At 48.6% G+C, this 12,251-nt stretch overlaps 1 protein-coding gene across 1 annotated transcript; it reads right to left on the bottom strand.

The window, feature by feature from the left end:
- On the bottom strand, nucleotides 1-2,104 carry LOC123108086 (uncharacterized). The gene is made up of 2 exons (XM_044529943.1): nucleotides 956-2,104; nucleotides 1-366 (listed from the first exon to the last, which is right to left on the bottom strand). Exons 1-2 carry the CDS (start codon nucleotides 2,028-2,030, stop codon nucleotides 332-334), a joined length of 1,110 nt encoding a protein of 369 aa, XP_044385878.1. The 5' UTR covers nucleotides 2,031-2,104; the 3' UTR covers nucleotides 1-331.
- Nucleotides 2,105-12,251: the final 10,147 nt, after the last annotated feature.

Raw genomic sequence — 12,251 nt, 5'->3', positions numbered from 1 at the left:
TGAGAAGTACACATGCTTAAAAGTACCAGTGTCCACATTTCGAATTCAGACATGATATTCAGGTCATTTGCCATAGTAGGTCAGCAGGTTCCCGTTAGACCATCATCACGCCGTGCTTGCTGCCGCCATACTTCTCACGATCACAAGACTGGAAAGGTCTTTACAAAATGCAAGCGGGGGCGCAACACTCCTAAACAAAGTTCCATAGCCCTACTAAACTAACACCAAGTGATGATCTCACTGCAGATCCAGAGCCACACTTGTGCCACATCTAACAACAGTACTACCGCCTCCCTCTTGCTCCAGCCCGGCGAACACTTGAAGCACCAGCTCACTGCCCCTTGCTAGTGGAAGCTGCTTTAATTGCTGTAGAAATGCACGAAATCAGAATAATGTAAAAACAATTGATTATTGAATCGGGTTCACCTTAATGTACATTTTGCTTACTCAACAATAACAAAGGCCAACAAGTGGCACTAACGCAAACGCACCACTAACACTAGTCCAGATGTTCATATAATCATCTTTCTTGAGCACAAAATTGTATCATCATGTATAAGGTTACTTGCTAAGAAACATATTTTCATCTTATATTGCTTAGTGCCACAGACATATTGTACCAAAGGATTTTACAGGGTTTATATATGTGCACGCCACATATATAAAACCTGTAAAATCAGAATAATATAAAATCAATTGACTGATGAATCAGTTTCACCTTAATGTACAATTTGCTTACCCGACAATCACAAGGACTAACAAGTGGCACTAACCCAAACACACAACTAAGCCCAGATGTTCATAGAATTATCTTTCTTGAGCACAACGTGCGCCGTCATGTGTAACGCTACTTTCTAAGAAACATATTTTTCATTTTATAGTGCTTAGTGCCACAAACAGACCGTGTCAAGGGATTGTACAGGGTTATATATATGCACATAAGTAATACTAGTACCTGGGATGTAGAAGCTCATGTAGGGAGTGATGTTTCTGCCACGACCAGACACCATCCTGACTTGTCGAGATTTGAGATCGACCATGTAGGAACCAAGACATGTGCTCACAAATATGACTTGGGTGCCCTCGGCGACGCCATTAATCCCATAATCAACTGTTTGGGTCATGAGAGCCCCGGCAGGGAGCAGCTTCCTAAGATCGATTATCCTGAGCTTTGTCCATTCCATGGCTCCCTTCGGTCCAGCTCCAGCCTCCCCTGACCACATGGTTAGATTTGTGACATTCACCATAGCAATGAATCCGAGGCCACCGCCTTGCGCCGTCATGAGACGCCCCTTGCCAGCGATCGGCTTCTCAAACTTTGACAAGCAGAGTTTACCGAGGTGAAGCTCGATGATGCCATCGATGTTGAAGTAGAGTGTCTCTCCGACAAGGACGCTTGGCGCACCTTGGTTGGCACAGTAGGCGACCTCGGGGTGACCAACGGTGGTGAGCTCGCTCCACACGTGAGTCTCCGACGAGTAGAGCCAGCCCGACGTGACTCCTGCATCATCGGTGGTCACGACGGCGAGACGGAAATGCCCTCCTTGGCAACCGTAGTGGTCGCAGCCTTGCGCGGCGCAGAGCACCGCCGCACTGAACCAGAGCACATGTTCGTCGACCGGAGAGAGCACGCGGCGCAGGCGGCCAGTGAGAGGGTCGAGGACGGTCAGGATGACGGCCTCCCCTTCCCTGAAGGAGCGGCTGTAGGGGGCGAGGAGCGCGCGGCCGTGGCGGCAGTCCAGGGGCCTGTCGACCAAGCGGCCACGGCCAGGGTAGACGGAGGGGAGGGCGGAGGTGCGGACGTAGGCACCGTCGTCCTCGAAGAGACCCAGGACGGAGGGCGTCCGGTGGAACTCGAGGTAGCGGCGGCGGAATCCCGGATCGGCGAGGATGCGGAACCAGGGCTTGCAGACGACGGAGGCGCGGACGAGGCAGGCGGGCTCTCCCGGCGGGAGGCGGAGGAGGACCGCGTCGACCAGCTCCGGCGCAAGGCGGAGTAAGAGGTCCTCTGCGACTGCGAGCTCGGCCATCGGCGCCGGCGGGCGGCGGCGGAGGTGAGGGTTTTGGTGGGGAGGAGTGTGGGCACTGTACGGAGCGAGTGAGGTTTCCTGTGTGTGTCTGCTGTGTTGTGTTGTGTGCTGGCTGCGTGGCTTGAAGAAAAACAAAGGCGAAACGACTTCCTAGCGATCGGTCGCTACAACGGGCGATCTAGTCCATCACAACTAATCAGCCGACAAATCTTTTCATCAAGGCCCACCGGGTGAGACTTCCAGCGCACACACATGCAAAGGCTAGGCAAGGCAAGAGGGAGGCGGCCCCACCCAAATCAACACTAATCACCGCCCCCCTGATTTTTAGGGGGCCCGCCTCTAATTAACCATCCCTAATTAATCCACGTAAGTTAAGCCACTTTCCAAATTGAAGACTGTCGGAAAACGAGCGTTGGAACGCTCGCGCGCCAGATAGCCACGCCCACCACCAAACAAAGGATAAAAGGAAGTTGGAATAGAGGGTCTGCTAGGTGGGCCCCGGAAGCAGCGAGAGCGGGATTCAAAACGGGTCGAAGTTTTTCATTGTTAGTGAACACGGATTTTTGGCTCAAAATGAAACACGGATTTGAAAAAACTATATGTGTAACACACATGATTTCGCCCCCCACCCCCCCTCGGGTTTACACATGTTTTTTTTCAAAAATATACTTCCCCCGTTCCTAAATATTTGTCTTTTTAAAGCAACTCCAACGGGCCAACCCAAACGGACGGCGTTTTTATCCGTTTTTTGTCCGTTTGGGCCGTCCGCCCTCTTTTAGTTTTGGGTCGGCAGTGCGTCCAACGGGCCGACCCATTTTCATGACCGCGCGCGTTTAACATCGTGTCGTCGCCCTGATTTTGACGCTTCAGCACGCGGGAAAGGTTCGCGCGCGCTGGTTTTGGCGCTCCAGCGCGCGGGAAAGGTTCACGCGCGCGCCGCGGCCGGCGCTCGCTATAAAAGAAGGCGCTCTCTCCACACTCTGTCGGCCGCCCACTCTCGCCGTCTCTGCGCCACCATGTCGATCCACCGCCTACACGCTTCGGATTTTCGCGGAGTCCGCGAGCGCCGCTCCGGCGCCTTCTCCGCCGAGATCTGGTTTCGCGAGAAACGTCTCGCCCTCGGCACCTTCGACACCGCAGAGGAGGCGGCCCGCGCACACGACGCGGCAGCGTGGTGCCTCCTGAGGCCTCGTCGGGATATGAATTTTCCCAACGTGTCGAGCCAGCGGGCGCAGGATCTGGCGCCTCTCCCGCGGCTTTTCACCGACGAGGATCGTCGTGTTCACCGGAGGCGGCAGCGTCGCCTCGCCATCGCAGAGAAGGACGTGGAAGCCTTGGTGCTGTGGCGTGGAGGCTACCCGCAGGACATCGTCGACGAGCGCCAGTTCTACAAGCAATTGAGATCGGAGAGGGATGCGAGGAGGAGGGAGCGAGCCGCCTATCGGGAGGACAAGCGTTCGCGGAAGCAGGCAGCTCAATTGAAATTGAAGCTACGAGAAACGGCGGGTTGGGACTTTGAAGACGAGGCATGCTGACACCTACATTCAGACATCGGAGGAGGACATTACCGAGTCGGAGTTAGAAATTGATGAGTAGTGGTCTTTTCTTTTTATCTGTGTACGCTAGTGTCAATGTCAAAACCAGCGGATCTCGGGTAGGGGGTCCCGAACTGTGCGTCTAGGCCGGATGGTAACAGGAGGCAAGGGACACGAAGTTTTACCCAGGTTCGGGCCCTCTTGATGGAGGTAAAACCCTACGTCCTGCTTGATTGATACTGATGATATGAGTGTTACAAGAGTAGATCAACCACGAGATCAGAGAGGCTAAACCCTAGAAGCTAGCCTATGGTATGAGTGTATGTTGTGATTGTATGTCCTACGGACTAAAACCCTTCGGTTTATATAGACATCGGAGAGGGTTAGGGTTACACAAGGTCGGTTACAAATGAAGAGATATCCATATACGCATTGCCTAGCTTGCCTTCCACGCCAAGTAAAGTCTCATCCGGACACGAGACGAAGTCTTCAATCTTATATCTTCATAGTCTAACAGTCCGGCCAATGGAGATAGTCCAGCTGTCCGGAGACCCCCTATCCAGGACTCCCGCAGCTAGAATTATCTATGTATCCATTTTTATCTAGAAAAAATGGCCGGCGGCATCGGCGACGTGGCAGGCGGGCGAGAGTGTGAATCCAATGTGCCACCGACCAGCGGGCCCGGTGAGGAAAGAGGGCGAGCGCGCGCGCGTCCGTCTCGTGTCCGCCCCGACGTAAATCCGGCTCAAAAATGGGCCTGGAATGGGTCGCCTGCGGACGAAAAACGGACGCGCGTCCGTTTGGGTCGGCGCGTTGGGCCATCACTTTTGTCCGCGCCGACCCAAACAGACGCGGGCGGACGAAATGGGTCGCCCCATTGGAGTTGCTCTTAGATATTCCAAATGGACTACCACAACCAGATGTATATGGACATATTTTAGAGTGTAGATTCACTCATTTTGCTCCGTATGTAGTCACTTGTTGAAATCTTTAGAAAGACAAATATTTAAGAACGGAGGGAGTATGAGATAAACATGTAAAACCAATACTAGAATGGCTTCTTGCATGCAGCATTTTTAGAAATCAATTCTTGTGAGTTGTTTTCAACTGAAAATCTTGTATTTTCTTTCGTGAAATACGCAAAGCCTTGCATTATTCATTGATAGGCAGAGCTATGCAAAATCTATTTTTGAGAGGGGGCCGGGGGAGCACAAATAATGGATGTTTACATCACTTTAATAAATTCTTATTTTTTGTCCAGGCGGGGCTATAACGTGGCTCCACCTCTGGGTACAAAGAATTGATACATGTAAGGTTAGGCACGGGTTCGCAAACACACGTGGAGGTGCGATATGCAAAACCTAAGAATTACATGAAGGGGGAGTGCTCAACCCCAAAGAGAAAATGTTAAGTAATCCACAAGCCTCGAGCACAGAGGCATGCCTCATCGCGGATGGTTTTAGTGACGCGGGTAATGTGGGTCAATGGCGTCAAAGGTAAGGTCGTTCAGGTGTTTCCAAAGCCACCATGCAGTGAGGGAGATGGTGGAGGTGAATCCCTTGCACATCGAAGCCGGGGTCAAGAGGAAGGAAGCAGCCCACCACTCGAGGAAGGGGACATCGACGGAGATGATGGTTGTTGTGAGCCTACAACAGGAGAGGATCTCCTAGCACACTTGGCGAGAGAAGGGGCATCCGCTGAGCAAATGTTGCATACACTCTGACTCTTGATCACAAAGGATGCACGAGGAGTTGTGGGTAAGCTGCCACGAGCAAGCCGGTTGTCGGTCTAGCATCATCGTCCTTAGAAGGCTAGCCAGAGGAAGACTTTTATTCGTAGGGGGCACCCATGTTTTCCATGTCAGGCCCCAATGTGGATCAACAATGGATCTGACAAACAATTGATCATAGCATGACTTTGCCGTGTAGGATCCAGAGATGGTCAACGCCATTGCAGCTTATCTAGGGATCCAGAGATAGGACATTGATCCAGAAAAATCCTGATTCACCCATGATTTATCTCCAAGCCGCTCAAAATGCATTTTTGTGGTGGAAGCATTCTTCTCCCAACAATCCCAGAGTTACGGGCCTTGCCTTACGGAAGGTATGGACGATGAAGGTGTGTGTGTGCTTCTCTAATTGTCCCTCCCTTGAATTTCACTAGTGGGCCTGCCTCCATGAATTTCATTCCAACCATCCATTCCTAATCAGTCTGTAAAACCCCCGTAAACCATTCTGCATGTCTAGCATTACTCTCTTTTTTCTTGTGATACACACATTTTAATTCTGAAGTGAAAACATCATTTTCTTTTAATTTAGTCAAAACAATTGTCCGTGTGTGATGGTACATTTTCTCTTGCAGATAAAACAATATATCCATGTCCCGAGAGCTAGAGTGTAGAACTTAGATGAGCAGGTATGTGTTTGCTTTGTAATACAAAGTAGGTGAAAATCCTTTTTCGGAACTTAGATGAGTAGGTATGTGTTTGCTTTCACTCCTGATTTATTTCTGGGCCATATAACATGCATCTTTGTGATGGTGGACGCATTTTTTTGGACATATACCGATATACTTATTTCATCGTGAGATGAATGCATTGTATTTCTTATTTAATTAACCAATTAAATTTCTGTTTGATGGCACATTTCCCCTTACCGATAAAACATTATCTCAGTGCTCTGCGAACAACTTTTCCACTCCATGGACTTTCATTCTTCGTAGTGAAAAATATTTCTTGATTCGAGGTAACATCTTTGCGTACAATGTAATGCAAACAGAACCATCTGAGGACATGTAAGTGATGTAACCGTTATCTCCAATTAATAGAGTCCAGGTTTTTTTTCAAAAAAAAAAAACCATCTGAGGACATGTTGGGAGAATACCCCATTGATCCCGTGATGCATAATCGTTGCCATAAGAGCATTTTGGTCCAAGTGGTGAGAGTAGAGAGCAAGCCTGACGATGTGGGTTCACAAGTTCAGCAGGACCCGCCGGCCGGCGCAACTTCATGCTTGGTGATCAGGAAGCAGCTCTGGCTCTCCGGAGAATCAAACAGCAAGGATGAGTTTGAGTTTGATCTTGATTTGAAGAATTAGCTTGCCTAATTCGCCCATTCGTTTAGTCAGTAGCTGATTAATACCCCCACCAAAATCTGAATTGGACTTGTACTGTCAGCTGTTTTCGCTCCCCTTTATGTTTTACAGTTACTCAGACGTGCAACCCAAAACATAAGTCAACATAAGTTTGATTTCAAGCATTTTCCAACAATGCTGAGAAATTTAACAGCCAGTCTCTACCAGTTCAGTTGTTGCTTCAACGGCCTGCTTGTGGAGAAAATTGCTACTGCATGCATCGTCGACTCCACACTTCATCGTCTGCTTGTGAAGAAATGCGTATGCAGTAGACCCTGGCCGGTAGAAAAACAGAGAGACAAAGACATGAGAAGCGCACCTGCTTAGAAAGTACCAAAGTGTCCACACTTCGAATTCTACTAGATGATATTCAGGTCTTTTTCCCATAGCAGTCTGCCGGTTTCCATTAAGACCATCTTCTTATCGTGCTAGTGTCCCCATATTTCTCACGCCCACAAGAAGACCACAAAGGTCTTTACTAAAATGCAGAACTTCCTAAATGAAGTTCCATAATCCTAGCTACTATATCTAACGGCACTACTACCACCTCCCGCTTCAATCCTTCATCCACAAGAGGGCTTGCTCCATTAACTTGAGCTTGAAAAACACTTGAAACACCAGCTCACTGGTCCTGGCCAGTACAGGCTGCTTCCATTGCTGCAGAAATGCAAGAAAATCACAACATCAAATCAATTGATTGATGAACCAGGGTCAACTGACTGTACATTTTGCTTACTCACCGATCACAAGGACCAACAAGTCATACGTACTAATACAACCACACTAGGTATCCAGATGTTCAAAGAATCATCTTTCTTGAGAACATGTGTCGCCATGTGTAAGGTTGCTTGCTAAAAAGTATATTTTCATTTTATGTTGCTTGGTGCCAATAATGCCACTGGCAGATTGTATCAAAGGGTTGTGCATGGTTTATATGTATACGCATAAGTGATAGTACCTGGGATGTAGAACCTCATGTAGGTTGCGATGTTTCTGGAACGACCACACACCTTCCTGACTCGCCCTGACTTTAGATCCATCATGTAGGAACCAAGACATAAAAATCCCCGACATCTACCACAGGGTAAGATTTGTGACATCTACCACAGCAGCGAATCCGAGCCCGCCGTCTTGCGTCGTCATGAGACGCCCCTTGCCAGTGATTGGCTGCTCCAACTTTGATAAGCAGAGTGTACCAAGTTGGAACTGGATGATGCCATTGCCATGGATGTTGAAGTAGAGTGCACCCCCGACAAGGACGCTACCCGCAGCAAGGTGGGTATAGGAGGGGGCATTGGGGTGATGAAGAGAGGTGAGCTCGCTCCAGACACCAGTCTCCGACGAGTAGAGCCAGCCCGATGTGACTCCTTGAACATCATTGGTAGTGACGACGGCCAGACGGAAATGCCCTCCTTGGCAACCGTGGTGGTCGCAGCCTTGTGCGGCGCAGAGCACCGCCACGCTGAACCAGGCCACATCCCTGTCGACCGGATAGGGCACGCAGCGCCGGTGGCCTGTCAGAGGGTCCAAGACGGTTAGGTTAAGGAAGTACCCTTCCCTCAAGGACCAGCTGTAACCGCCGAGGAGCGCGCGGCCGTGGCGGCAGTCCAGGGGCCTATCAGCAACGAGGCCACGGACGACAGTGGGGAGGGCGGAGGCGGGGAAGAAGCTGCCGTCCGATTGGAAGAGCCCCAGGACAGGGGGAAATTGGATCATTTGCCACGTTTTATTTGGGGACTTGATGATTTGCCCCGCTTTAGTTAGGATTGGATCATTTGCCCCATTTTTCTTTTTCCTTTAGATCATTTGCCTCAAGTCATGTGTTAATGAATTATTAATTGTTATAATTCAGCAAATGGACGTGGAATGACCTTTATGCCCTACGATAGTTTTGCTATTTCTCTGCCTAATCTTCTCTCTACCTGGTCGAACGACGGAAGGAGTACCACTGTTTGTAAACTCATATATCTGGTACAGATGGGAGTAGAAGAGGGGCTAGGGAGACCACCTGCAATCACATCTGCAGCCCCGGGCACAAGCCCAATACGCCGACTCGCCGTGTACTCTCCGGCGAACACTACCTGCACAGCTGACTCAAGTACTCAACCGATGCTTTTCTTGGAGGCTATCTCCTCACGTAGCTCACGTACATATACATGTAGATATACACGATCCGCCGGCAGCAGAAGTCACGAAACGCACAGAACATGGGGCATGGCGATTAACATCTTATTTCTCTGATCTGCTGTTTGATTACCGGGAGATTACAAAACTGATATAGGGGCATAAAGGACATTCCATGTCCATTTTCTGAATTACAATAAGTAATAATTCATTAAAACGGGTAATAGGGCAAATGATCAAAAGATTAAGGAAAAATGGGGCAAATGATCTAATCCAAACTAAAACGGGGCAAATTAGCAAACCTCCAAATAAAGTGTGGCAAATCATCCAATCTCCCGGGGAGGTCTTCCGTGGAACTTGCGGTAGCGACCGCGAAAGCCCGGATCGGCGAAAATGCGGCGCCAGGGCTTGCAGACGGCGGAGGCGCGGACGAGGCCGGCGGGATCTTCCGGCGGGAGGCGGAGGAGGACCCATCGACCAGCTCCGGCCAAAGACGGAGGAAGAGATCCTCTACTAGCTCGCCCATCGGCGCCGGCGGCGGAGGCGAGGGTTTGGGTGGGAAATGATGGAACGAGCGTTGCTTCCTGTGTTTGGGTGGCTAGTACCACACACGGTTCGGTTTAGCCAAACCTGTTCATGGACCACCTGGCCCGAAGGCCCGAACCCGAAGCCCGACATTCGGGCCGGGCTCGGGCTCCACTTTCTCACCCGAAGCCCAGCCCGAAAGCCCAAAAAAGCCTGAAATGCACATATAAACATATTTTATTCAAAAATAGGTATAATAAAATAATATAATATCTTGAATTATAATATCTTGAATATGATTAATTTAATTAAAAAATGCCACTATTCATGTACTTGGGCTGTGCCAGGCTCGGGCTTGGGATTTTTTCTTCGGGCTTTGCCAAGCCCGTCCCGAGCCTGAGCCCGAGCCTGACCCGGCCCGGCCATTGATCAGGTTTCGGGCTGGGCTTTATTGGGCCCAATCAATGATCAACTTGAGCTGCCTTGAACAGAAAAAAAAGGAAGAGGTTAGAATATAGGGTCTGCTAGGTAGGACCCAGAAACGGTGAGAGAAAAAAACAACGAGAGCAGGATTTGACTTTTTTTTGCAAAAAAAACTTCCTACCTATTTATCAAACATCATAACACACGGGATTCCACAAAATATCTGTGTCACACACGAACATTTTGTACACGTATATGAAATAAACATTTTAAAAACCAATATAGGACAGCCTTCTTGCATGCAACATTTTTACGAAATAAATTTGTGATTTGTTTCCAACTAAAAAACTTGCATTCACCCACAATTTATTTCCAAGCCGTGCAAAATGCATTTTTGTGGTGGAAGCATTTCTTCCATTTGACACATACATTTTTCCTCGTGAAGTGGAAACATCGTTTTTCCATTTAACTAACACAATTTTCTATGTGATGAAATGTTTTCTCTTATCTATACAACATTACCTCCATGTCTTGAGAGCTTGAGTGCGGAATTGTGATGAGGGGGGTGTGGGGGTTCACATCACTCCTGATTTATTTTCGACGCCATACAACATGCATTTTTTGGTGGTGGAACCATGTTATATTTCCACGTTAGATGAATACACCTTTTCTTTCATCACTTTTGCTTCGGTACACCCCCCCTAATACAAGGATGGCCGAGATCATACGATACCTTTCATAATCAGGGGTACGATCGACATATTTAGAAAAGTCTTCCCCGTCTCCCCGTATACGCGTACGTCTTGTTTTTTTCTCACTGGACGACCCGCAGCCCACGTACCCTTTTTTTTTCTAAACTGATGCAAAAAATAAAATGCGGCGACCAGGAATCGAACCCGCGCACCAGCGTTCAAGTGTGGCACGCCATAACCACCACGCCACGCCCCATTCTGCGATAAAGTTCATTTTCTGAACCCTTTTCTTCTTTTCTCTTGGTCTTTTTCTAATTCGCGCGCGCTAACTGGGAGCTCCTAATCCGCGCGCATTAAGCGCCGGTTGGCGCTTCTGGCGCTCGCAAGCGACGGGAAGCGGGCCGGCCCAAAAAAAGGAGGGCGCCCAACAGAAAAATTAAAATCAAATTGGCTCGTGCGCCGTCACTCGATCCGCCGACCTCCTGTCTCAAGTTACACCGCGCTAACCACTCGGCCACAACGGCACATCCAGTAGGCTACATCACTTAATTTCCTTTTTAGGTTGTTCTTTCCTTTTTCGTTTTTTCATTTTTCTTTTCTATTTTTTCTTTTTTCTTCCTTACATGATGAATTTTCGCAAACTCGTGAACTCTTTTCAAATGGATGAACTTTTTCCATTTTTGATTGAAAAAAAGTTCATCAGATTTGAAAAAAGTTCACAAATTTGAAAAGGATATTAATTGGATTTGAAAGAAGTTCATGGGATTCAAGAAAAAGTTCATCACATATGAAAAAAGTTCATTGATTCTGAAAAAGGTCATCAAACTTGAAAAAAAAGTACTTCGGAACCCCCTCCGATAAATCGAAACCGTGCTGTTATCATATGGTGTACGTGAACGCATGCATGCAACTGCACGAAAGTGTGCACACATGTGGGCACCGCCAACGTAGGCTACCACGCAAGGATTGAACGAAATCAGACACCAAACCAACGTTGTGTCATGTTCGGCCACTGTTTCGTGGCTTTTTCACCGAGAAAATCGTAGAAAATGCATTGAGCGTGGGAAAAATATGCTAACTGGCGTGCGTGATGCCGATGGTGATGCCAGCGAGTGGAAAAAGTTTCGGGCCATTTGGCAAAGATGAAAAAAAGTACTTCGGAATCCCTCTCCGGCAGATCGATACGTTGCTGGTTGCACAAGGTCTAGGTGATCGCATGCATGCAAGTGCACGAAACTGTGCACACATGTGGGTACGGCCAACGTAGGCCACCACGCAAGGTTTGAACGAAATCGGACACCAAACCAACGTTGCGTCATGTCCGGCCATTGTTTCGGGGCTTTTTCATCGGGAAAATCATGGAAAATGCATCGAGCGTCAGGAAAATATGCAAACTGGCTTGCGTGATGCCGACGGTGATGCCAGCATGCGTAAAAAGTTTGGGGCCGGTTGGCAGAGTAAAAAAAAAGTACTTCGGAACCCCCTCCGGTAGACCGAAACCGTGCTGGTATCACATGGTGTACGTGATCGCATGCATGCAAGTGCACGAAACTGTGCACACTTGTGCACACGGGCAACGTAGGCCACTACGCAAGGTTTGATGGAAATCGGACACCAAACCAACGTTGCGTCACGTCCGGCCATTGTTTTGGGGCTTTTTCAATGAGAAAATCGTAGAAAATGCATTGACCTTCGGAAAAATATGCAAACTGGCGTGCGTGATGCCGACGTTGATGTCAACGTGTGGAAAAAGTTTGGGGCCGGTTGGCGGAGTCGAAAAAAAAAGTACTT

This window comes from Triticum aestivum, chromosome 5A (assembly GCF_018294505.1).
Source record: "Triticum aestivum cultivar Chinese Spring chromosome 5A, IWGSC CS RefSeq v2.1, whole genome shotgun sequence".
NCBI lineage: Eukaryota > Viridiplantae > Streptophyta > Magnoliopsida > Poales > Poaceae > Triticum > Triticum aestivum.
Note: the sequence above shows the minus strand (reverse complement) of the source record. Positions and strands in the feature narration are given on the sequence as shown.